Source organism: Callospermophilus lateralis, chromosome 7 (assembly GCF_048772815.1).
Source record: "Callospermophilus lateralis isolate mCalLat2 chromosome 7, mCalLat2.hap1, whole genome shotgun sequence".
Classification (NCBI taxonomy): Eukaryota; Metazoa; Chordata; class Mammalia; order Rodentia; family Sciuridae; genus Callospermophilus; species Callospermophilus lateralis.
In genome coordinates, this window is record NC_135311.1 from 94,047,632 (window position 1) to 94,073,212 (window position 25,581).

The 25,581-nt window shown below is 34.8% G+C and overlaps 1 protein-coding gene across 6 annotated transcripts in view; it reads right to left on the bottom strand.

Moving 5' to 3' along the window:
- Window positions 1–21,955: 21,955 nt before the first annotated feature.
- Atg4c (autophagy related 4C cysteine peptidase) overlaps window positions 21,956–25,581 on the bottom strand; it is a 114,063-nt gene continuing 110,437 nt past the window's right edge. For all 6 annotated transcript variants that reach the window (XM_076862335.1, XM_076862332.1, XM_076862334.1 and 3 more), the window contains one exon: window positions 21,956–23,837. In XM_076862335.1, the coding sequence (XP_076718450.1) occupies window positions 23,670–23,837 (168 nt within the window). In that variant the 3' untranslated portion in view covers window positions 21,956–23,669. The remainder of the gene's footprint in view (window positions 23,838–25,581) is intronic.

The following is a 25,581-nucleotide window of genomic DNA, read 5'->3' on the forward strand; positions in this document are numbered from 1 at the left end:
TATTGAGGTCCATTATGTTATAGGCATACAATTATTCTAGGTGCTGAGATTCAACAGTAAACAAAACACACAAACACCTGTGCTCGCCATGAGTTTACATTTTGTAGGGGAACACACAATAAACAAGCAAACAAATAAAACAGAATTCCAGATGATGATAAGTGCTATAGAAAATATAAAATAGAATGGATATAGGAAGTGTTAGATGTGAGTGGGGGTACTTTGTTGGCAATTTTCACTGTAGTTCCATTGCTGGTGACATTGATACAAGGAGAGAAGGGCAAGGATGATTCCAAGGACTTTCATCTGAGCAAATGAATGGATAGAATTGTCATTAATTGAGATACAAGACTGTGGAAGAGGCAGCATTAGTGGTGGGGACCTTGGAGTTTAGCTTAGTGTCATCTTGAGGAGCCTACCAGGCCTCTGGCTGGAGATGTAATGCATCTAGATAAGGAGATAGCTCCATACTAGAGTTATACATAAGAAATAGCCACCAAATTAATGATTTTTAAAGCCATGAACCTGGAGGAAACCATCACAGAATATAATTTCAGAAAATACTAAGCACTAAGTTGTAGGGGACTCCAACTTTCACAGATTAGCAAGATAAGGAGACATTGAGGATGAACAGTGAAGGGGGAGAAAACCAGGACATCAAGGTCTCTTGCAAGTCAAGTGAAGAGTGTCTCAAGGACAAGGAGTGACAAAGTATAGCACAGATGAGACAAATAAAAAGGAAACTAAGAATTGCTTGTTGCATTTAACAACATGGACATACAAGAAGTAAGTTGACACCCAAGATCTTCTCATTTCCTGAAAACTCTACATGATTAGTATTATGTTTACTCCCCAAAAATGAAAATTGAGACACAGGAACAGCAAGATGGCAGCAGAGTTGGTGTTTGAGCTCCAGAGGTGTGGTCCTGGAGTGCACTCACCTGGGAAAACAAGGAGAGGAGAGAGACTTTTCCTGGGAAGTTGATCAGATGGTAGAGAGACTCTGGAATGATGTTTTGTTCCCAGAGTTATGCTGGACCTTTATTTCTGTTCCATTCCTCAGCATAATCTGCTGTGTAGCTCTTTGTTCCAAGACAGAAAAGGGGGCACTGGTTGACTTCAAAATTCCATTTTTATGGAGACTTTATGGACACTTATAACACATGACTAGCCTGGTTAGTTCAACTAGAGAGATTGCTATGACTAACACCAGTCAGGTTTACAGAACCTGTCTTGAGGCTATGGGACTAATTTTTTTTTGCCTGACATATATCTTACATACAGGTTCAATGTGGTAGTTCATTGGTAGTAAAAATAATTCTGTGTTGTATTACCCAGGCATTCGGACCTCTTTCCCTGTTCAAAAAGGCATGTTATTTTTCAGTGATGAAGTAAAGTACAGGATACTGTATATACATCTTTATAAGAAAAGAGCACCCTTAATAGCTTAGATTTGTAAACCAATAAGTACATTTGAAGAGTAAAGAGCTGTTCTTTGTAAAAATGGAGTAGACTATTTTTGTAACCAATCAGATAGACACCAACCTAAATAAAACCTCAGCAAGCATCAGAGACCACTCTTCAGGTATATCTTTGGACAATTCTGGGGAAGGGAATTTTAGTAAGATGGCTTTTTGGTTTTGTGTGTATAGTGCTGGGAATCACACCCAGGGACTTGTTCATGCTAGCTAAGCACTCTACCACTGAGCCACATCCTGAGCTCTAATATTTAATTTTTGACATTTTTAAGGGAGCATGAACTAGTTAGTAATATGCAATCTCCAAGGCTTTGAGAAGATGATCCTGGTTGTCAGAAACCTTTAGATGTCAATCATGATTTAAAATCTAAGACCTCACTCAGAAAATTTGTTCTTCAGGTAACCATGTCCTGGCATCTGCCCTATTCATTAGATCTAGTGGCCAAACTCAGTTTTGCCCCTATAGGTTTATTGTATACACATTTTTGGAGGTAATGAGAAATTTATAATTAAATAAATATTTTATATAATTGTGTGTGGTCATTTCTAACTTTTGTTTTATATGTTAATACACTAACTTGAGTATTTTGACCAAATTTGGTAATCTTTGTTTAAACCTTAGTTATGTCTGAGATTATACTGATCAGTACTCTGAAATTGTCATGAAACTATATAATCATAAAGTATCACTAGCTCTCTTTTCTCATCTCTCTTCAAACCCAAATTTCCCACAATTCCTGAAACCAAAATAACTATTTATTTTGTTATAGTCAAAGTACAAAACTTCTTTCCAATTTGTAGGCCACACCACTTGCGGAACTATTCAATTCTCCTTTCATCATAGGTCATATCAAAAGCTTGCCTTAATATCACCATCTATGATAAGTGATGACTAGTAGCAGATACAGATGTGAATTCAGACATCAGAGGTGCTCCGCAGTCATAGGAAAAAGACTAGTGAAACATTCTTTCAGGATCCAGATTTTTCAAGGGAGGGTACTGGGATTGAACCCAGGGGCACTTTACCACTTAGCTACATCCCCAGCCCTTTTTGCTTTTGATTTTGAGACAGGCTCTCACTAAGTTGCTGAGGCTGTCCTTGAACTTGTGATCCTCCTGCCTCAGCGTCTCAAGCCTCTGGGATTACAGGTGTGAACCACCACAACCAGCTAGGATCTGGATATCTTATGTTACCATTGCCCCAAATATTCAAAAATTATCTTTTACTATATCTTAATTTCTACCTCAGGTTCCTTTGCACCCCCATCCAAGTCAGGTTCTATTAAGGTCATATCTACTTTCTCCTCCTCCTCTACATAAATGTACTATAAATAACCCTTGCTGTGTAGTTCTCTTCACTGTCTCACAGGCCCAGGATCTGGTTGTCAGACACAAACCAACAACCTATTATTGCAAAATGTATGTATCCTTAATTTTTTTCTGTTCCTTCTCAGCCAGCATGAGTAGGAATGGGAAGGGACAAAAAACATGGTCCCTATGATGTAGCAACTGTTTTAGTTTTCCCAGATGGATCCAAGGCTGGTGCTTATAAACTGCAAAGACATTTTGACCAACAAAAGATTCTGATTGTGAAAATAAGATTATTTCCCTCTGACAGGTTAGGACAGCTATGACAGCTTATGGAACGTTTCTAATTTATATCCTGCAAACCCGCTTGCCCCCATAATCACGCATAGCCCTTGAACATGACGAGCAGACTGGGTGGTTTAAAATCTGTGACTGGCTGGCAGGCAATATGATGTATATAGCCATATCCACCACCACAAAGGCTAGTTTCCCCAAAACCTCCCCAGCAATACATGGATGAAAATGTGGATTTTTCTTCCAGCACAGAGCTTAAACATAATCCTGTTTCTATCCTAGGCACCTATTAAATATGATTGAAACAACGCCCATTGGAAGTCTTAAAACCTTAACCACCAGTTTTACTTCTAAAATAAAGTAAACTGCCAAAAGTTCTGATAAAAGTGACAATTTATATTTTTAAGTAGTACAACTGGAATTTTCCTATAGCTGTAGACAAAGGAATTCTTACCCAGATAAGTAGAAGAGCACCAATAAATTTAAGGTAGCTTATGCAAGTTAGGCACTAATGAATGTCATCTTCTGTTTTGTCATGAAAAAAGATCTTTCTGCTGCTAAAGGAGACTGATTTAGATTATGAATAGCTGTAGTGATTTGCAAAAATGGCTCCAGAGAGATAGAATGAGACTCCATATACTCATGGCACTTGAGGTTTCTGCCCTTTTTGTTGAAAATTAATTTGTCCTGTGGGTTATTGGATTCTAGCTCAGCCAATGTATATTGCTCAGTCATCACAAATTTACTTAAAATTTAGTGTAGCTGAAGTTCATTCAACAAGACAAAAGTCTACAGTTGAAAGCTTCTAAAAATCTTTTTAAAAAACTGGCTAACAGTGTAATTGAAAGTGCTGGCGTCTAAGTAGATTCACATAATGTTTTGCAGGTATCAATATATACTATATTACTAGGTTAGAAATAGATTTTTCACTTGTTTTCCAAGAAAAAGCAGATAGGGTGGATTTATCATCCTTGGGCAAGAGGACATTTTGGTTGAAGGTTCCACGTTCTGAAAGCTTATAGATCCCTAAATTCAAATTAGATTCTGTAATACATACCATGCATTTCACCTGTTCGCATATTTTATAATTTCAAACCAAATGTTTTAAAAGCAAATAGATTATGCACCTATTGCTTCTAAATTCTAAAAGCATTACACTTAAAAAAATTTAGAAGCACACATATTCTGTCTTACTGCCCATCAACTTAGCACAGGCCACCCACTCCCTACACAGAAGGCTCCAGTATAGAGGCTTTTAGAATAGAATGGAAGGAGTTGCATGTGAAACAGAGCATCATGATACAAATCACTTGCTTTTTAACAAAAGGAACACGAGTTTAGTGGCCATGCTCTGCTACACAACTAGAATGAGAGGGAAAAAATGGGGGTATTCTCCAAAAGAGGCTATTGTGAGAACATATAAAGGTGGCAGGGAAAAAAAGAAGAATTAAGAGCTAATGGTGGGAAACAGAGTCATTCTTAATGAATCCTTCTTTTAAACATGATTTTCCTTAAAATCTTTCTCATCTTTACACATTTAGATGGGTATATTCGATATATTAAACATATTTAAATATGTTTGATAATCTTTTTTCCTTGGAAAATTCAGATGAATCTCAAAACTTATTTAATAGCTAACATCCCACCAGTGAACCTCAACTGTGATTAGGGCTATGGTAGTAATTTCTAATGAAATTAATGATACACAGGCAATGACAAACGTTATTCGTTCATTGCATTTATAGATGAGAGATTACTAGATAATAGTGTTTTCCACGGAAATGTTATATTACAGAGTAATTAAGAGTTAAATCTCCATGGTGAAAACATTTGGATGTGTCATCTCATTTAGAAAAGAATGCAAATGCCACTTGAGGCCACCTAAATCATAGTTTTTGGATTTTTTTGGATAACAGTTTTTGTTTTATTTCTTGAAACTGATCTTCAACTAAACAACGCTACTGATCAAGTCCAAACTCCAAAGAGATCATCTCTTTGCTTGAGGTCCAATTGCACAAAATGAGATAGAAAGTGCTAACCAAATCAAGACACAATGGACTGGAAATTTTAGATTAATAATCCTCTTCCAGTGGTGAACTAAATAACTTTTACAGTTTTATCTATGGTTATTTGTTTCTCTGAAGATTTATGGGCCTCACAACAGATATGCATCTTATCTTTCACTTTCCAGATTAAAGAGAGATGATTTTAAACAGGCTTCTGACTGGCATAATCTGGAATTGCAGATGATCTCAATTTTTTAAAAAATGCTAAAAGTGAACTTGCAAGTCAAATGAAAATGACTTTGCGCATGTCAGATGCACAGGGGGGGAATCTGCATACAGCTAAACAAGGCTGATCTCCTATTGCCAGTACTAAGCCCCTCACCTTGCCCTCTATCAGCCAGGTGCAATCTCTACATGCTTAACCAAGAATTAAAACTCTTCATGCTGCTGCTGCTTTAATTGATTGATGCTAAAAGTTTAGAAAATACAACCTAACCAGCTATTACAAAGTGCCTTTAACCAAGCCTTCTCCTCTGAAAGCAGCATCCTCAATTGAAACTGGCAGACCACATTTTTAGGTTTCAAGCAGCTCTGTCATTCTACAAGGAATGTGTCTGCCACTTCACACGATAGCTTGAGCTGAAAGACATGTACTTTGAATCAGAGAATCAATAGAACACTTAATGGACAATTAGGAGAACAGCTGTAGGACTGTCAGAGACCCATCTGTACACAGCTCAAACAGCAAGCCTGGACAGGGCCCGGGAAACAAAGTACACTGCTCCAGGGCACTGGCCTCAGTACAAAACCTCCCTTTCAGTTCTCATTTAATGTTAATATAGTGTTCTTTTTCATTACAAATTTTAACACGTGTAGAAAATTATGGAAATTGCTTAAGCCATTTGTCAACTTATATCATGTGAATTGATCAATAAATTTCACTACTTTGTTGTTAATGTAGATAAATTTTGGCATTTAATTAAGCTCCAGTGAAAATGTGGCCACTTTTAATTTCAGCAGATGCTGTCATTTCATTTGTAATACATAACTACAGGGGTAAATACAACCCAATCATGAATTATCACTAAATATTTATAGACAACATAGCAATTCAGAAAATAGACACAAAAGATTTTTACAATGAAACAATTACTGTGTGCAAAATCTGAAATAGGTGGTGATGAACTCTAATAGGAGCCGTGAACAGAATCTTAATATTGTAGCTCCACAAATGAATTACATATGTATAATTTGCTCTCATGATCTTACCTCCACAGATTGTCTCTATTCAGCAGAAATAATTTCAAATTCTTTTCACAGAATCATTCCAAATGTTAAAGGATGGTTCCCTAAGTTTGTGGAAGTAGATTCAATTTTCTAAATTAAAATAACAACCCATCCTTTCATATTTCTGCTTATTAAATTTATTTGGATACAAATTGGGAGGCTTCTCTTAATGGACAGGAGGAGAGTTTTAGGATGCTTGTTTTCCACATGATTTGGAATCGGGATAAACGGCCAGTCAAGAGGACCCTGGGGTGGGAAATGGAGACAAGATGCCAGACAATGGGAGAAGGAGAATGAACTTCTTAGGCTTCCTCCATATGGCCTGAGGGGCCCCAGGATGAAATCCTGCTGCTGACAGCCAGAAGCCCTATAGCCTTAACCCTCTGTGGCGTAGTCTGACATGATAAACTGCTGTATCTCATTTGAGAGGGAATAGGCTACCTCTTGGTGATTCTGCTGGTGCCTTCAGGGAAAGGGGGATTCAAAATCACATCGCTGTCTTTACAGTGTGATCCACTCTCTAGCGCCCCTTCCCACCATTGTCTGCGTGCTTCAGGAGGAGGTCCTGTATTAGACTGTGCAGTTCAGCAGAAACACAGGCGTGGGTGTCTCTGTGCAAGTCCTTAGTAAGTATTATAAAAATAAGTTCAGGGAAGTCCAAGCTGATCCCTCATTTCTATTTTTACAATGTCTCCGTGTCAATTTGGCTGTCAATGCTGAGGCAGTTTGGCACTTTCTGTTGTTCTGGCAGAGGCGTACCTGGTCAGAGATGATTCTCTAAATTCCGACTCTATCAGAGAAATTGGAGTTAAGCAGCCAAAGGGAAAATGGATAGGGTCTTCTTGCTGAACCAAATTACTCAGTTAAATTTCCAGCCAAAATTCTCTCTCTGGCTCACTCTCACATGTTCATATTTCTTTTTATTCCAGAATTTAAATTTCCTAGGATTTGAGGCTCATTTTTATACCCCTGAAAAGTAGAAAAGGCTAGAAAATCTAGCTCAGCTCTAACAGACAATTAGGAATTTGTTTTCTCTGAAATCAAAGGTTTTGTGAAGTCAAGATATTTTAAGTGTTTTTCTGAGTCATGTATGTCTGTGACTTTGTCTTCAGGGGAAACAGAAAAAATAATTAATGTTCAGGCTAAGGAAATATTGGCATTTGTTGACTATTTTATGTGGACACTAAAGAGCTAAGAAAGTAAAGACACAGACTGGCTAGGAAACAAATATTAAAATCCTACAAAGTTGAGATTGTGATGGAGTAAAGATGGCCACAGGGGCTGGGGTAGAGTGGTAGAGTAGTCACTTAGTACTAGTGAGGCACTGAGTTTCATCCTCAGCACCCCATAAAAATAAATAAAATAAAGGTAATGTGTCCATTGATAACTAAAATAATTTTTAAAAAGATGGTCACAAATTCTTTACCATTTCTTCCATCAATAAATGGAGTCTCTCTTCATTACCCCTGAATCTGAGTTGGCCTTATGAGTTGTTTTGCTCAACAGAATAGCAGAAGTGACACTGTGCCAGATCCCAGCCCAAGCCTTCACAAGGCCTGGAAGCTATTGTTTTTGCATTTTTCAGAGCCAACTGCCATGATGCAGAAAAATTCTGGTTAGACTACCAAATGATAAGGGGTGACTTGGAGAGTGGTTCCAAAAGATGAATGTTCAAACTCCCAAACTCCCAGCTGAAGACAGCCAGATGAGTAACCACAGTTTCACCATGTAGGGCAGAAGAACCTCATAGCTGAACTTGATCAACCATAGAATCATGAGAAATAACAAATCTTTATTAGGTTAAGACAGTAAACTTTGGGGTGATTTGTTAAACAACAATAGATAACTAAAATCTAGATATTATAATTAAAAATCTTTTCTTTTTCCTTTCAGATCCCATATTCTTTTAAATAAAAAACTATGACTATACCTCTTGCAGAAGTGATCTAATAACAGTCAAACAACAAAGATACTAATTGGAGGAGTAGAAATATTTGTGGAAAGCAGATTAGACTGATTGTCTCTGCTGTTAGTTTACATTTTCTGTCTATAGTTTCACTCAACATTCCAACTCTGCATCAATGTTCAAATTGAACACCAAAGAAAATGTGGTTTCTGTGACAAGAGCTCCATTCTTTTTCAGGATTATCATCTTAAAAATCAACTGATTCAAATTAAGAGCAGTTTTTTTTAAGACAACAGCAGAATTTCAGTTATTTATATTAAAGGTGCCAAACATAAACTCCTTAAAATTAATTTTCCTCAACTAAAAGAACAAACTAGACTCTAAAAGCACCTCTGTTCTATTAGCTGTATAACTTGGGCAAGTAATATTATCTTTTTTTTTTTAAAGAGAGTGAGAGAGAGAGAGAGAGAGAGAGAGAGAGAATCTTAATATTTATTTTTTTTTTTAGTTTTCGGCAGACAACATCTTTGTTTGTATGTGGTACTGAGGATCGAACCCGGGCCGCACGCATGCCAGGCGAGCACGCTACCGCTTGAGCCACATCCCCAGCCCAAGTAATATTATCTTTTTGGGTCTTATCTATCTCCTCATCTGTAAAATAATCTTTAAAATCCTTTAAAAGTCTGCTGTCTTCCAAAGACGTGTATTTTCAGGTGACTCCAACGCTTTTGGTCTCTTATTGTGATCACCTTAGTGTCAACCAAGAAGTTCTTCTCTATTGCCTAAGGCAGGAATGATATATCCTTAATCTAACATTCTGTCCCTGAATAATTGAGATGGTTGTATAATTAACTCTCTCTCAGAAAGCCTAATCTTAATTGTTTTTACTCCATTATTCTATAAGAAAAAAGAAGTACAATAATTTGTCTTTACCAAGAAGACTCTAAATGGATACTCATTCTTTATGAAGTTCATAAGAAGTTGGTACATGTTTTGCTTGTGGAAAGATCTAAGAGGAACTGAGAGAGGGCTTTAACATGATAGTTTCAAAACCTATGGTTCTTAAGTCCATCACTGGAAATTATTTTGAATTTCAGTATATATTGTAATCTGGATTTGTTTGCTTGTGATATTCAGGAAAGAAATGATGTGGTTTATTAATTCTACAATTTCAAAATTTAGTAATTTCCACCATTTGCAGAATCCAACAGGTCTGGGACTGTATACTGACTGCATCAGTTTGGTATCCTTATGCAATTTGCATAACCTAAGTCTCAAGGTTCTTCTCTAAAAAGTACTGATTTCTGTCTATGACATAACAATGAGATAATGTAAATAGGTACCTGGAATAGTAAATACTCAATAAAGCGCCTAAAATCATAAGCACTGGATAAATACAATTATAATTGAAGCTCCACAGAAGCAGGAACCTTCCCAGTTCCATTCACTTTTCTCTCTTAATTGCATAGACAAGCAATAGAAGATTCTTACTCTGGTCAACAGCTCCACCTTCTTCCCATGATCTTGTTACACCATTTATTAATAAAAATCACATGGTTAGAGTTCCATACCTTTTAACTTCCCCTATTCAAATAGAGCATCTAAAAGACAAAAAAATCAGGCACAATTACTACATAGGTCACAGATCCCTGTAAATTAAAAGTTATGGTATGAATCAAAGACCATCACAGCTCATATAAAATGAGAGAATTCCTAATCATTAAGTGGGTACCTTTGGAAGTGGGACTAACTTGTTAAGGCCACGACTTTGGCCACCTGCTCTAATGAAAGTTTTCTGACAGACGAACAAGGAAATCAGGGTTTAGGAGATTCCTGTGGAATGGTTGTAGTTCAGTCTGATAGAGAAAGAAAACTGAAAAGAGGTTCTAGACAATTTGCCCAGGTCAAATTGGGAATCAACATGGGAATTCACATTGCTTAACTTCTCTATCCATTATTCAGTTATTGACCATACTTATTTGCTGCCCATATTAAGGGAAAATTTGGTTCGGTATGAAGTAACATTAGAAAACAATGTAATGTGTGTTCTCAGTCTTCTGTCAGGGAGTTCAGGTGGAGTGTGCAACACCAGAAGAAATATTATAAGACCAGTGATATTAAAGATCACGAGCAAATCCTGTCCAGTGGTCCTGGGCAGCCCGCCTCTGGCTGTCCCAGGTAAAGACTCAATTCTGGTTCAGTCTCAGGCACATACTTTTACTGTGGCAAACAATGGTTAAGGATGAGGCATACCAAATCTATGCCTACTCAGTCTTCTCCAGTGAAATGAGTCAATCCATTGTATCTATACATAGAAAATGTAAAACTAAATAAAAAGATTCACACTCCCAAACAAAGCTACTATGGACCAATCTTTCTGTAATTACAGTGATAACATGATATTGTTAAAGTTAAAGCCAGTGAAGACACAAGAATGATATAGCTTAACAGCAGGAAAGAAGGTTGGGGAAATCTGCCAGAGGAGTCCAAACTGTAAATAAAAAATCTTGTAGTATTTATATTTTCTAGGTACCTGATATGGTATGTGACATGCTTCATCTCAAAACCATACTGACCATTGTCATTTTTTCCATTTCCATTCTTGTGAAAATGAAGACAGGAAATGGAAACAGAATTTGCAAGAAGCATTACCACAGGCATAACTCAGCCTGAAACTTAAGTGTCTCACTCTCATACGCAGGGTTCCTCAGAGCAAATTATCTAAGCACTCTCAGGTGGTTCTCAATCTTCTCCTTCATGGAAGTATGCTTGCTGCTTTTAATGAAATTTTGATTCTAAGAGATGGTCTATCTAAATGTCAGTAATGATAATAATTTTGGTGCTTCTTTTCTTTACAGGCTACCATTAAGAAAGCATCCTTTATTTTGTTGAAGTCCAGCTAGTCACAATCAAGATCTGCCTAGAACTCAGGAAGAAGCTGACTTGACTAAGAGATGTGGGCTTGAAAGTCCAATTTCCAGAGTATTTCAAATAACTTTAATGGATCACAGAGAACTGAAAGCTAGTTCTTAAGAAATTGATGTGTACATGTGCAAAAAAGAAGTATATTAATACAATTCTATCTCAACACATTTAATTCTTAAATGCTACATATACTTGTTTAATCTCCCATTTTAAAAGTAGAAAAGGTTAGATTATAACATCAGGTTAGCTCTCTTTGAAGCAGGTAATAATTAAGTTGATTCACTGTTGCAATTACTGTCAAATCCCCCTTAATTACCAGAGATTTTATAGCAGCTTCATTACACGTCTGCTGTAATGCATTGTGGCCCTAAGGAGAGGTGTTGCAGGAAATTCTGCATAGCATGGATAATTCTAACCTGCGGTTACAGCTTCCAGCGAAAGCTCCTGCACTGAATTTATCTTTTTTTGACATTTCTCCCTGTTACTCAAGCAGTTAAACCGAGGTAACATTACTAAAATAGCTGCCTAACTTTGAAAGTTAGAATTGATTTCTCCATAGATATTTAAAACAAAACAAAGAAAAGGGTAGAAAAAGGATAGATTAGCCATCAATTATTACTGGAAAAGCATTAAATTATGTTTAATAATGAATTTAGATTATGGCATTCAAAGAGATGTGAGATCTACATATTTAAATCAGAAATGTATCTTGTATTCCTACTTCTTGTGGATATTTTTGTATGATGATCAAGACCAAAGTTATTAGTGAATCCCCAATGGATAATCTTAAAGAGGATAAAAATATCATTGTTTTTTTCTTATCAATAATTTTCCAACTAATTTCTGGGGAAACCAATCATTAAGATAAAAAGGTCATTTTTAAGTTTCTCTATCATTGCTTGTTTTTATTGGAAAAATCTTTACAAATCAGAGCCTATAAACTGAGTAAAGTTCAAAACAGATAACTGAATGGCCCTCACAGATCCCTTTTTAACCAAGGAATTTACTCCACAGAATATATTAGATTCAGAAAGGCCTGCAGTGTCAATGACACTATTGGCAGCTGTGTTAACAGTTAAGGGCCTGGCTTTGTACAGCAATACAGTTATTAAATTTCTCCAGAGACCATGACTCATTAATCAAATATTCATACATCTCTGTAAATACACACTGAACAGAGAATACCCTCAGAGCTGAGCATCCCAGTACAAGCGCTCTTTCATGTAACACTGACAAAATCCCGAGAACATGTGGTCATGTTTTGCATTTCTAATGCACTATGTACTCTTTAATACTCCATTTCCTAAAAACAGAACACAAATGATCTTACTGATTGCAAGTGTTAGATGGTTACAATTAAAATTATTCCACTATTGCTTCATACCATCTTTTTTTAAAATGAGGACAGTGAATCAATTCTGTTCTTTGTTTACCATCAAACAAGTAATTTTTTCCCAGGCGGATGAAGAAACCCAGGGCCATGCTCCTATTAATACAAGAATTTGTATTAGCATGAAAACAACAAATCACTACTTAAACTAGGGAAGCCAAATAACTTCACATATTAGCAGACATGAACTTGCTATATTTTGCAAAGTCCTCAGTCTGTTTTATACCACTGGGAGTTTTTCCCCTGTTGTATAGTAACAAAAGGTCTTTCTTAATTGCAGTCTCTTGGAAAATTGGGGTCTGAAGGCCAGGCAAAGAAGAGAAGGCTCAAAATGTTGCTTCATAAGGCTACTGTGATCAGGCTTCTAACCTCAGGGTGGGCAGGATGTTCTATGTGAAGGGAAGAGAGAAAAAAAAGGAGCATATTACATAAACTTCCAGTGACTCGCAGCTTCCAAAATAATAGGGACTTGATTCTTAAAGCCACTGACACAGAAGCAGATCTTTGTCACCTCTTCTCATCCCCTCTAGACTGCTACTCAGATAGACTGCGTCTTTAACCCGTTTTCCAAAAATAGGTCAAAGACTTCCCTTTCACCTTCTTCCTGTCTTCACCCCATCCAGCTCAGCCCTCATCCAACACTTCCTCTCAGTCCTTGGGAACATATAATTCAAGGTGTTGTAGGAAAAACTAGAATGGGCTACAGAATCAGGAGGGCTTAAATCCCCAACCTGCAAATTTCCAGCTGTAAAACTTGGCAAGTTACCTTAACATATCTGACCCTCAGTTATGTCATCTGTAATAAGAAACATCTACTTCACAGTAATCTTGTGAAGATTAAACTAAATAATAAGTATTTTTAAAAATACTTAACTACCCAATAAATGGCAGTTGTGGCCACTGATGCCATCACTGTAATCATTAATCCTTTATGTCTTCACATTAACTCAAGTTTTTCTTTTTACTGTAATACCAATTCCCTCCCAACAAGGGCAAAGACTCTCTCCTCCCCTGAAATCCCTCTGACTGAGGTAGCTTTGCCTCCCACTTCCTCCTATCAGCACTACCAGCACTACCAGCACTTCTTCCTATCAGCACTTCACACCTCCCCACCCCGCTACAATTCTCAGACTACTTCAAACATCCCAAATGCTCCAGCTCCAAATTTCAGTCTGAAATTCTGCTTTTTTTATCCTGTTCACAACTTTATAATTCCCAAACTTCTTCACTTTAAATCCTTTAGAAGTCTGGTCCAGCACATGTGTCTCCTTTCTAGAAAAATGTTTTTAAATTTAAATGAAAATACATGTGGTTAAAAGGGCTAGTTTTTATATTTATAAACTGTGACACAGAAATAACATTCCCCTTTACTTTATCAACACTTTAATCAATCCTAGCAGCAAGTTCTACCATAATTTCAAAGCTATGTAAATAATATTTCAAGATATCTTATTAACCATGATATGAAAACATCTTTGATTCCTATGAGTGACAAAGTTCTAACTACTGTTGATGTTAATGCACTTTGTTGTCTACATTCCTACTAGATATTAGTGAAAATAAATAGGTAAATTTTTTTTCCATCCAAGTTCACAGACCCTAAATTCTATTCATAGGTTCATTAAGAACCCCTGAATTAAATGACCTATTCTTTCTTAGCCCCATGTAAATACACTTAGTACATCTACAGAATCTACAGATTTATATCAGGTAAAACAGACTTTTAAAGAAGGGTTTGACTGCAGCAACTTAACTCTCACCATCCCCCACCTGGGAAACTAGAGGGAATAGTAAGGGGACATTTTGCATTGACACTTCAAAGTTTGAGTTTAGACTCCATCCATAAGACATTGACTCACAAGTGCATGAAGCAGAGCTAAGAGGTTATGGGACAAATTCAACAGCATGGTAGGACATACAGTAAATGTGAAAATCAAGAGTACATTCAAGTAATATCTGTGTAAAAAAGGGAAAATATGGAGAATCAATTAAAAAGAACATCAAACTTTAAAAAACAAGGGTTTGTGAAATCATCTTCCAATTTTGAATTTTCATACTTCAAAGGTATTAAAACTAAAACCCAGTTCTTCTGATTTCTACCCTGTTTGTTTTTTCCTTTACAGCCCTTGACTTTTTTGTCTCTGCCAGGCATCAACCTGAGCAAGTTTGTCTCAGTCCAACATTCACTGCCCTTGGTGGTCTGGCCTGGACATTTCATTTCTAGCAGCACTCCCTTAGTAAATGCCAGCCCTGTTCCCCACTCAGCCCAACAACCACGCCAGACACATGCACCTTGAGTGGCATGCCCTCTGGGGAGAGGCACTGTCCCAACCCCACTTTCATTTAGTAAACCTGCACATAGCACTGGCACGGAGTCTTTGTTTCTTATTAATCCAAACACTTCCCTCATCCCCATCATGTAGTGAGTCATCCTAGACTTTCAGGGTTCATCTCAAATGCCTCTTCTTTTATGAAGATTTCCCTAATCCTCATGACCACATGTGAACTGTCTTTTGAAACCAAATATCATTTTACTTTTAGTCTCTCTTGCTCTACCATGTGTAGCAGGGTTTTTTTGTGTGTGTACTCCCCCATTCTTAAGTAAATTTCTGAACTCCCCAATAGAAATGACCTCTCTTTTCTTTTTCTTTTTTTAAAATCTCAATGTATTTCTTGGAATCTCACATAATATTGGGATGAAATTAAGAGGTTTTCAGTTTTTCTTTTCTAATTCTTATACTCTAATGCCAGTTTTTATTTTGTTTTGAAGATTTTTAATGTCTTTCAAATCTTGGGGCAGACATGAGTAAAACTCTTGAGAATCTTTTAAAGACTAACACTTACATGCTTTTGCAACAGTATAGTGAAAAACTCATTATAGCCCTATGCTGTTACTAGAATATGACAGTTGCTATCATCCCCAATTCTTTTATTTTTTTGGTACTGGGGATTGAACTCAGGAACATTCACCACTGAGCCACATCCCCAGCCCTATTTTTGTATTTTATTTAGAGACAGGGTCTCGCTGAATTGCTTAGCACCTTGTAGTGCTGAGGCTGGCTTTGAACTCACGATCCTCCTGTCTCAGCATCCCGAGCCGCTGGGATTACAGGCATGTGCTACCTCACCTGGCTCTTATCCCCATTTAGTCAATGTTAAATTGCTCAAGGCGACATTGCTACTAAGTGATATTGTCACAATTTGAGCTGAGCCTTTCTGATTCCACTGTTTTACCACTTCATTCTGCCATCTCTACTGTGAACACTGAGAATTTGACAGTGAAATTAAATGTAAAGGTTCATGTTTTTTTCAAAACTAGCAATATTAAGTGAATATGTAAAGCCTTACTTTTGAAGCACTTGCATGATGCTGTAGTATAACACAATCTGCTTAATTTGATATATTCCCATACAATATGACCATGGTTATAAGAGCTAAATTTTGCATGCTTAACTTTCTAAACATGCACATATTTTGAGTCAATTTTATATTATGTAATAGTTCAATAATACCATGTTTTAAAAATGAAGATTGAAAAACATTTTTAAATTTTGTAGAAATTCACAAAGTCCTAAAATTAATATGAAAATACAGAGATTCAGAATTACCAAAGGACTTCAATTTCCCAATTTCAAAATTTACTACAAAGTTATAGCAGATCAAGATAGTGTGGTACTGGCATACAGTAGATAAATAGAAAAGAATTGAAATTTCAGGGCCTGGAGGTATAGTTCAGTAGCACAGCATGCACTTAGCATGCTCAAGACCATGGGTTCAACGTCCAGCACCAAAAACAAAACAAACAAACAAAAAAGGTCCAGAAATAACTCCTTACACTTATGGCCAGTTCATTTTCAGTGCCAACACCATTCAATAGTGAAAGGTCAGTCTTTTCAACAAATGGTGTTCACATAACTGGATATCCACATGCAAAATAAAAGACCTAAGTGTAAAGGCTAAAACTATGAAGGAAGTTTAAGTATAAATCCTTATGAATTTAGATTAAGTACACTACCAAAAGTTCAACCAAAGAAAAAATTAGAAAATAGAAAAACTGGACTTTATGAAAATTAAAATTGTTTTTGTTTCAAAGGAAAATATCATGAAGGTTAGGTAACCCACAGAAAGGGAAAAAATGTAAATCATATAACTGATAAATGACTTGTATCCAGAACATGCAAAGAACTCTTACAACTCAATAATATCAAGACAAATGACCCAATTTAAAAATGAGCCAAGAATTTGAATACACATTAATTCTAAGAGAATATAATAATGGCCAACAAACACAAGGAAAGATGCTCAGCATCATTCGTGACTAGGAAAATAAAAATCACAACCACAATAAGGCATCACTTCACATATACTAGAATGGCTAGAATAAAAAGGTAGACAATAATGAGGGTTTATAAAGAAGAAGAAAAACTGGAACCTTCATTGGTGGTAGGATTGCAAATATGTAGCCACTTTAGAAAAAAAGTTTGGTACTCAATCACATAAATAATCATAGTTACTACATATGATTATGTAGTAACTATGTAATTATTTATGATTAGTTACTACATCACATAATTAATCATAGTTACTACACAACCAGCAATTCTAATACCTAGGTATATGCCCAGAAGAAATTAAAACATATGCCCACATAAAATCACATACATGAATGTTCATAGCAGCAATATTCAAAATAGCAAAAAAGTGGAAACAACCCAAATGTCCATCAACTGATGAATAAAGAAAATATGGCATATCTGTCTAATGAAATATCATTCAGCTATAAGAAAAGGATGTAGTACTGATACCTACTATAACATGAATGAACTTTGAAAAAATTATGCTAAGTGAAATAAGTCAAAACAAAAGTCCTTATATTGCATGTTTTCAACTAAATAAAACATCAAGAATAGACAAATCCATAGGGAAAAGATTAGTGATTGTAAGGGCTGGGAGTGGGAAGTAGAGGGGTGGAGAATACAGAATGATAGTTAACAGATAAAGGGTTTCTTTTTATGGTAATGAAAAATGTTCTGGAATTTGATAATGGTCATCATTGTACAACTCTTTGACTACATTAAAAACCTCTGAATTGTATATTAGAAAGAGTGAACTGTTAAATAAATTAATTATATCTTTATAAGGCTATTATTTAAAAAAGAAAACCATGATTTACCACTTGACACTCACTAGAGGGGTGCTATGTTTTGGACAGTGTCTCCCATAGGTCCAGGGGTTAAAGGCTTAGTCCCCTGCACATAACACTTTTGGAAGGTGGAGGAAACTTTAGGAGGTAGGACTTGGTGTTAGGAAGTTGGGCCACTAAGGGTGAGTCCCTGAAGGGAATATTAGGACTCTGGCCTCTCTTCCTGTTTTCCATGAAATGAGCAACTTCTTCTACCATGCACTCCTGCCTTGCCACAGGACCAGAAGCAATGGGGCCAGCTGATCATGGATTGAAACCTTCAAAACAGTGAGCCAAGATAAACCTTTTTTCCTTTTAAGCTGATTGTTCCAGGTATTTTGTTATAGTAATGTAAAGCTGGGTAACACAGACGGAGATCATGAAAAGACTTTTCTTGGACTTGTGTAGATATATAACATAAGTAATCTAACACCCCAAAATCACCACAAATAGCAGGTTATACAATTACTGGATTTGACATTAGTATTTATTTTGTAAATATGTGGGGAAAACAGAAAAACCTAAATGATAAAACTAGTGGTAAGAAATGTAGGTCATAATTTTAACCTAATTAACAAATAAAAACAATCATAAAAAATCACTAGCCTCAGTAAAAATACATGGGTGACTTAAAGTTAACTATATGTTTTATTATTAAAGAACAAAAATTAAAAAAAACATATATGAAATGCTGGAATTGTATCAAGATCCTGTCAAGTCAGTATGATTAAAATAATTTAACACTTTTTAATATTTTTATAAACTCCCTGGAACAAACCTTTCCTTGAAAACAATGTTTAAAAACATCTATCATTCAGTTTCCTTATATTGTACTATTTCAAGTGTTTATAGGAACAAATTACATACAAAAATAAAGGGGTTCTTTATATACCTCTGGGCTGGCAGTCATAAAACCAGCAAAGAAAGAACAGTGAATTAGGTCTAGAAACCAGTTATACATCATAGGAAAGAGTATAATGCAAGCCAGAGCCACAAAAAAAAGTTAATGTATAAAGCAAAATATGAAAGACTGAATAGTTGCTGGCCCTCTTCATCAAATAAAATATGGTTAAATTAAATAGGAATCCAAATTCAACCCATTAAACATGCCTAAAGAATAACATGAACATGAACCTAAAATAGAAATAACTGTAGAAAAATTAATGTGTTTAAGTAGTAAAAGTATGAACAGAATTTTTTCTATGATATCTATTAAAAGTATTTAGGAACTTATTTATTTATTTGGTGGTGCCGGGGATTGAACCCAGGGCCTTGTACATGCAAGGTAAGCACTCTACCAACTGAGCTGTATCCCCAGCCCAGGAACTAATTTAAATATACAAAATATACCTGTGTATCCTCCGTTAAAAACTTTTTTTTTTTTTCAGTGCTGGAGATTGAGTCCAGCACCTCATGCATGCTAAGCAAGTCTCTACCACTATGCCATATCCCCAGCCCTAAAAACCTCTATGGTAATTAGACTTTTGACAATGGACTCTCCTGACCTGAACCACTGTTGATCATTCAAATCCCATGACTCATATTAATTGCCCTATTAATCCCAGCTCTAGTCTCCCAATCTTTAATTCATTTGCTGTATTTTAATACAAGCAAACAGATCAGAACAGTGCTGAGTAAAAAGAAAGCAGTACATAAATATTAGAAGAAATGCCACATGGCACAACTCCAGGGAGTACCACGCACACAACATATACTAACAATAGTGCCTCCTGGAGTTGTGTAGCATGGCAGCTGCAGATCCCCTCTCTGTTATCAGTCAGTATTTACTACCTTCCTGTGCCTACACTCAATTTTAAACCATCCCAGCCTTTTAAATTTATATATTTTATCTGTTTTAGCATACTATGGTGTATTTGCCTAGACACTCAAAATGTGCTGTCAATAATTCGCTCATCCTTTTGTTCTCAGATTTCCTTCTACTGGATTTCCAATGTTTGTTTACCTTTCCTGCTTATACAACAACTTTTAAACCCATTTATTAATTCTTATTAATTTATATTATCTTAACATAAAATATAAATGTCATATGTATCATCTATTTTTTATTAAACAAAAGATACTTCTCTATAGAATACTTTTTTTAAATGACTCACTCTTGGATGACTGAGTTTCTAAATTTCTGGAAAAATTGGTTAGAGGGTAACACAGTAAAAAAGTAATTTTTCTACCTAATGATAAACACGTATTCTCCACATTTAACATATTTTTCTTATCATTGTGAGAGAGTAAGTGGAATTTTATAACTGTAGTTGTGAATGTTTTGGGCCATTGCTTGCCACCAATAATGTCAAGGAAGACTGTAAAAAAGAAAGAGAGGGAAATGCTAACTCAAAATGTGTCTGCAATACCAACTCTAAATACAATATTTTTCAAAGTTTACAGGCAAGGAGAAAGTCTTTAAATAACCATGAAAGCCACACAAAAATGCTTAAGATTTTTAAACTGACTTAAGATTCAAACTATAAAATGACATAAAATTTATATTTTATAATCGATAGAATGTTTCCAATTTTTCATGGTCTGATGTTTCACCTTTTCAATTCAGTACCTCAGACTACTCAGTGAATAGCACTATTGAACTGTGGTTGATTGACAACACTGAACTACAAAAAATATCACTTGATAAATACTGTTCTCCTAATTTTATTTTGAAACCATTTACTCTTCTTTTTGTAGAAAATAATAATCCCTTTACTTTGCAAATAATTGCCTTTACCATACATCTGGTATATCTTGATTCTATTTCACAAGTATTTTATATTCCTAGTTTCTTCCTGAAATAAGTACATAAACAAATGTATGTATTCAATAAATTCATATAGTGATTTAATATTTATAAATACTTTTTCATTATTTCACCCTTTCTCATTTCCTGTTTCAGAAAATCACTTCATTTTTTTAAATACTTGTACTTGAATATGTAGTCAAAAATATTTAAGATGTCAAATGCAAGCCATTGAAGGCAATCTGTGGTCAACTATGAAAATGAAATTTATCCCCAGTAGAAGAAAATTAGGAAATCCGCTTGGTTAGTGCGATTTGACCAGAAGTAAAGTGCTCTTTGACATAGAATAATAGAAGGTAACTAGAGATTTCTGAGAGAGAGAGAGAGAGAGAGAGAGAGAGAGAGAGAGAGAGAGAGAGAGAATGTGTGTGTGTGTGTGTGTGTGTGTGTGTGTGTGTGTGTGTTGGAGTTCAGATCTAAGATTGCATAGATTGTACAGATAAGTAATTTTTGCTGATCTTTTTCTTTAATTCCTCTAAACCCAAGTTGGAATTAACATATCTACTTTTAGATATTTGTCATTGGACAATATTAAATCCTAAGGTTAACAGAACAGAAAAGTGACCTAAATTTTTAATCCTGTAAAAGTTTTCTCTAAAATATATTTAATGGTGTTTGTTTAATGTAAAAGCAGAAAAATGAATACCTCAGGGAAAATTTTTTTGGATATACTTATTCCATAAAGGATCTTCTCATTCACTCATTCAGCAAATGATGACTTTCAAAATTGCCCGCTGGTGGTTAATACATTGACAAAAAGGGATTCAAAGTATCAAATCTAATGAAGAAGAGACAAAAGAAGCCTTCACCATCAAAAAGACATAGAGAATCTTAAAAATTCATTTCTGAAATGTTAATGGTAAAATCCAGTATCTTAATATTGATGTCCAAATGGAGGATCCCCCCACAATTCTTAGAATCTTATCCTTTTCGTTGTTCCTTTATTCCAACTGAAAGAGATGTCCATAAACTTTACTTACTGAACCTACTGGTTCTTTGAACTTGAAATGAAATCTGTGTTTAAAACAAAGTCTGAAACCAGGATAGATAGTACCTTTATTTTAAACCTAATGATAGTTTTGTTGCTGCCTTCCCAAGAAAAGATAAGCCTAACCTCTGGCTGGTTCTCAGATAAAGTCAAATTAGCAAGTAAGCAAGATAAATTTATCAGCTTCTTTCAAATTTCATTCATTCATACATATTATTGGATATTTTTTATTATTATTAAATAGTTTTATATGTATATTATTGTTCACAATTTGATTCTAAACATTTACTCCAGTCATGTGGATGACTATATTGTAAGATTTGTTTGTTCAATATTCTGAACACAGCCTTTTCAATACAATTCAACATAAAGGAACTTTTTGTCTCCTCTCACCTTATTTTTGTCTAGGTCATTTGTCTCATTCTAAAATTTTACTTACAAGTGATCCCTAAATAAGCTGGGAAAATAATAAGGCTACCCTATAAATCTAAGCTTTTGCACAGTTCTTATAAGAGAATACTTATAATTAGTTCTGATCCATCTGAAGGTATGAGTGCTTCATTTGATATGTTTATTGTGGAACCCTATGACAACTGCAGCTGTGTGGGAACAGTAAATTGAAATAGCTAAGATAAAAGGCCTGTAGCATATAAAATCTGCACCACTGGCTTCTGTTCCCATACTGCTTTGACATTCTAGGAAAATTAGTACTGGACATAATTTGTCCAGATTTCATCCAAGGAAAAGAAAAATTTTAGCTTTTAGACCATTTATTTCAATTCAATAAACCATTCTCCCTGGGAAATGTCAAATCTGATTTCTCCCCTCAGGCATAGGAAAGCAATGTGCCCACCCTGTTTCAACTTTACATGCAATTCCAAATAAATAGACTCTCCTGATAGAATAGATCAATGGCTTTAGATGATGTAAAATTTCACATCTTTATAATAAGTCACCTTTACACACTGAAAAACAGAAATCTCTATAAAATAAGTTAATATTTTGCTTTCAGAACAACAATATTATTTGCTATCATTATAAATAGAATTCACTTGAGATAATGATTTTTCAAATGAAAGGATTAAAACAATCCCAACATTAAAACCAAAACAAAGGCATTTTATGTTCTCACATATTTATTATTTAGTTTATAATCCTGGCTCAACAATAAGTCTTGGATTTTTATATCACAAATTTACCTTTAAGTAACATATAATGCACTTAAGGCAGATTTACCTTGGAAATGGCCTTGGCTTCTAAACACTAATATACTGCTGTACACAAACAGTAAAACCAGAGGAGGATCTATTGATATCTTTATGGTACTTATCTTAGATTTAAAAACTGCATATTAAGTTGAATTCTCATAAAATTTCATTCTTGAGATAGGAAGCAAGCACTATTGCTATTTTATAATTTCCTGTATCTGATTTGAATGGATGCAGTTTTATTAATAACATAACCTTTAAATTCATGGGGAAAATCAATTGTTTATATTTACTACTCATAAAAGACTAAAAAGCAAGCACAAACAAGTAACCATTATAAAATCATATTGCTTGGTATTACCTTAACTCAGAATTCTGCTTATTTAAAATTATATGTACATCATAGGTAGCAAATACTATCTAATTATTAATATATATCCAAAAGTAGCCTCTGGTTGCACTAATAGCAGGAGGCTTAGGTAGCACTAAAATTCATTCTCTGGTCTTCTGATTGTTAATACAAACTGAGTTTTTTTTGAAGCTATCTAGTGTATCCAGTCTTTGAAGGGGTCTATGCCACAAAACTTTCAGGAGAACAATGGGTTCAGATGCAAGAATGAAGAAAAGGCTTACAGTGAAAGTAGTGTTTCACTAGAGATTTACAGAAATAGGAATGCAACCAGAATTGCTTAATATATATTAGAAAGCAAAATTCATTAAATCATTTCTCTTTCAGAAAAATATCTTTAAATTTATATATTTTCAAATGTTTCATTTTTAAAGAACATATAAAATTAAGATATCTGTGAAAACAAACACTTTCAAATGTACTTGTTCCTCTTCATCTTCCCCTTTCAGTGTTCTTTTAAAAGGGCACAAATGTTCTCTTCTTTATAGGAGGACAAACTCTTCTGTGCTGACTCTTTTTAATCTTTTCTTCTCATCCTCTAAGAAAAGGTCTTCTTCATTGGTTGTAGTAGACGTAATGTCAAAGTCTCTGGAATGACCATTTACGAAAGTAAATAAGGGATATTTCTCCTTAGAAGAAATCTTCAGCATCTGTAAAAGAAAGTACAGAAGATTCCCTTACTGGATGTAATAGGGGACTCTAGAGACATATGACAAAACATAGTGTTTTAGCCTTCTTGTTACCGTCTCTTGTTTACATTAATCCAGTGCTATTATTTTCATTGTTTTGGCTAAAAGATTAAAGTTGAATTAGCATTATATAGTTTATTTATAGTTAAATACATGCTTCTTCATTAAAAATAGTTACATACACAGTCACATCAATGTTAATAGCAGCTCAATTCACAATAGCTAAGCTATGGAACCAATCCAGGTGCCCTTCAAAAGATGAATAGATAAAGAAAAGTACACAATGGAATATTACTCAGTCATAAAAAGAATGACTTTATGACTTTTGCCATAAACTTATCATGCTAAGTGAAATAAACCAATCCCCCAAAATCAAAGGTCGAATGTTCTTTCTGATATGTGGATGCCAACACACAATAAGGTGGGGGAGAAGGATAGAAGTTTAGTGGATTAGACAAAGGGGAAAGGAGGGGGGAAATGTGCTACTATTGACTTTCATTTTTCATTTAAAGAGGAGTCCATCAATTCAGACATTCTACACAATAAAAGCAATATTTCTAGTCACCTTTAAAAAATAAAAAGTTACATATTCACTTCCACCCTATGGGATAACTCCACAAGCAAATATTCTAGTCATATTAGTTTGAAGGCATGTTAAAGAGTTAAGTTGTAATTTTTTTTTGGTGGTAGCAATACACCAAAATGGTATTACTAATTATGATAAAATATGGTAAAAGACTGTTTGTTACCCAAACACAGATAAAATTAAATGGAGTCAGAAGGTCCATTCTAATCTCAGTTCTATAATTTACTTGAATAAAATACCTATCATCTATAAAATGGTAAAAGACATCCAATTTCCCTACTTCAAAAAACTGTTAAAAAGACAAAAAGCAACAATATAAAGTTATGTTTAAGTTTTTTAAAAGATTCCTATGTTTAAAAATATTTTGAGTGAAATATTTTTGCAATAATATAATCAATAAGAATAGTATTTTTCTCATACATAGTAATATACAGTTTACATATTACCTCCTAAAGATGCATTACATAAAAAAAAAGCAACACCTAGAATTTTATGAAGGCACCCACAACTTCTATAGTCTGTAGATTTGGGATTCAAAAGTACTCTAAGCAATTTTAAATTTTTCTCTTAAGTTCTTTTTAAGAATTAAAACAATTTTCACAAAAAAATGAGTAAAAAACTTTGAAAAATGTTTTGACAGAAAGAAACTTTCCTACTGGCAATCAAGACCAATAGGAAAAGATTCTGAAAAGTATACATGAGGTACAGACAATGCTGAAAAATATCAACAGTATTTATATGACTCATCAAACATAATTTGTTTTAAAGTGGTAATTTCAGGGATAAAACTAAATTCTTCCAAATATCAACGTTCAACTGTACCATCATCAAATTCTTTTTTTTAATAATTTTTTTTTAGTTGTAGGTGGAGACAATACCTTTTTTAAATTTATTTTTATGTGGTGCTGAGGATTGAACCCAGTGCCTCACACTTGCCAGGCACGCGCTATACCACTGAGCCAAATTATATATAAATATAATCCCAGCCCCAAATTCTTATATATTACATTTATAGATTCTCTTGAAACATGGATAAAAGAAATGGGGAAGCCTAGCATACAGATACAATGTTAAAATAATCTAATGAGACATTAAATATAAATATATTTTTAGTTGCAC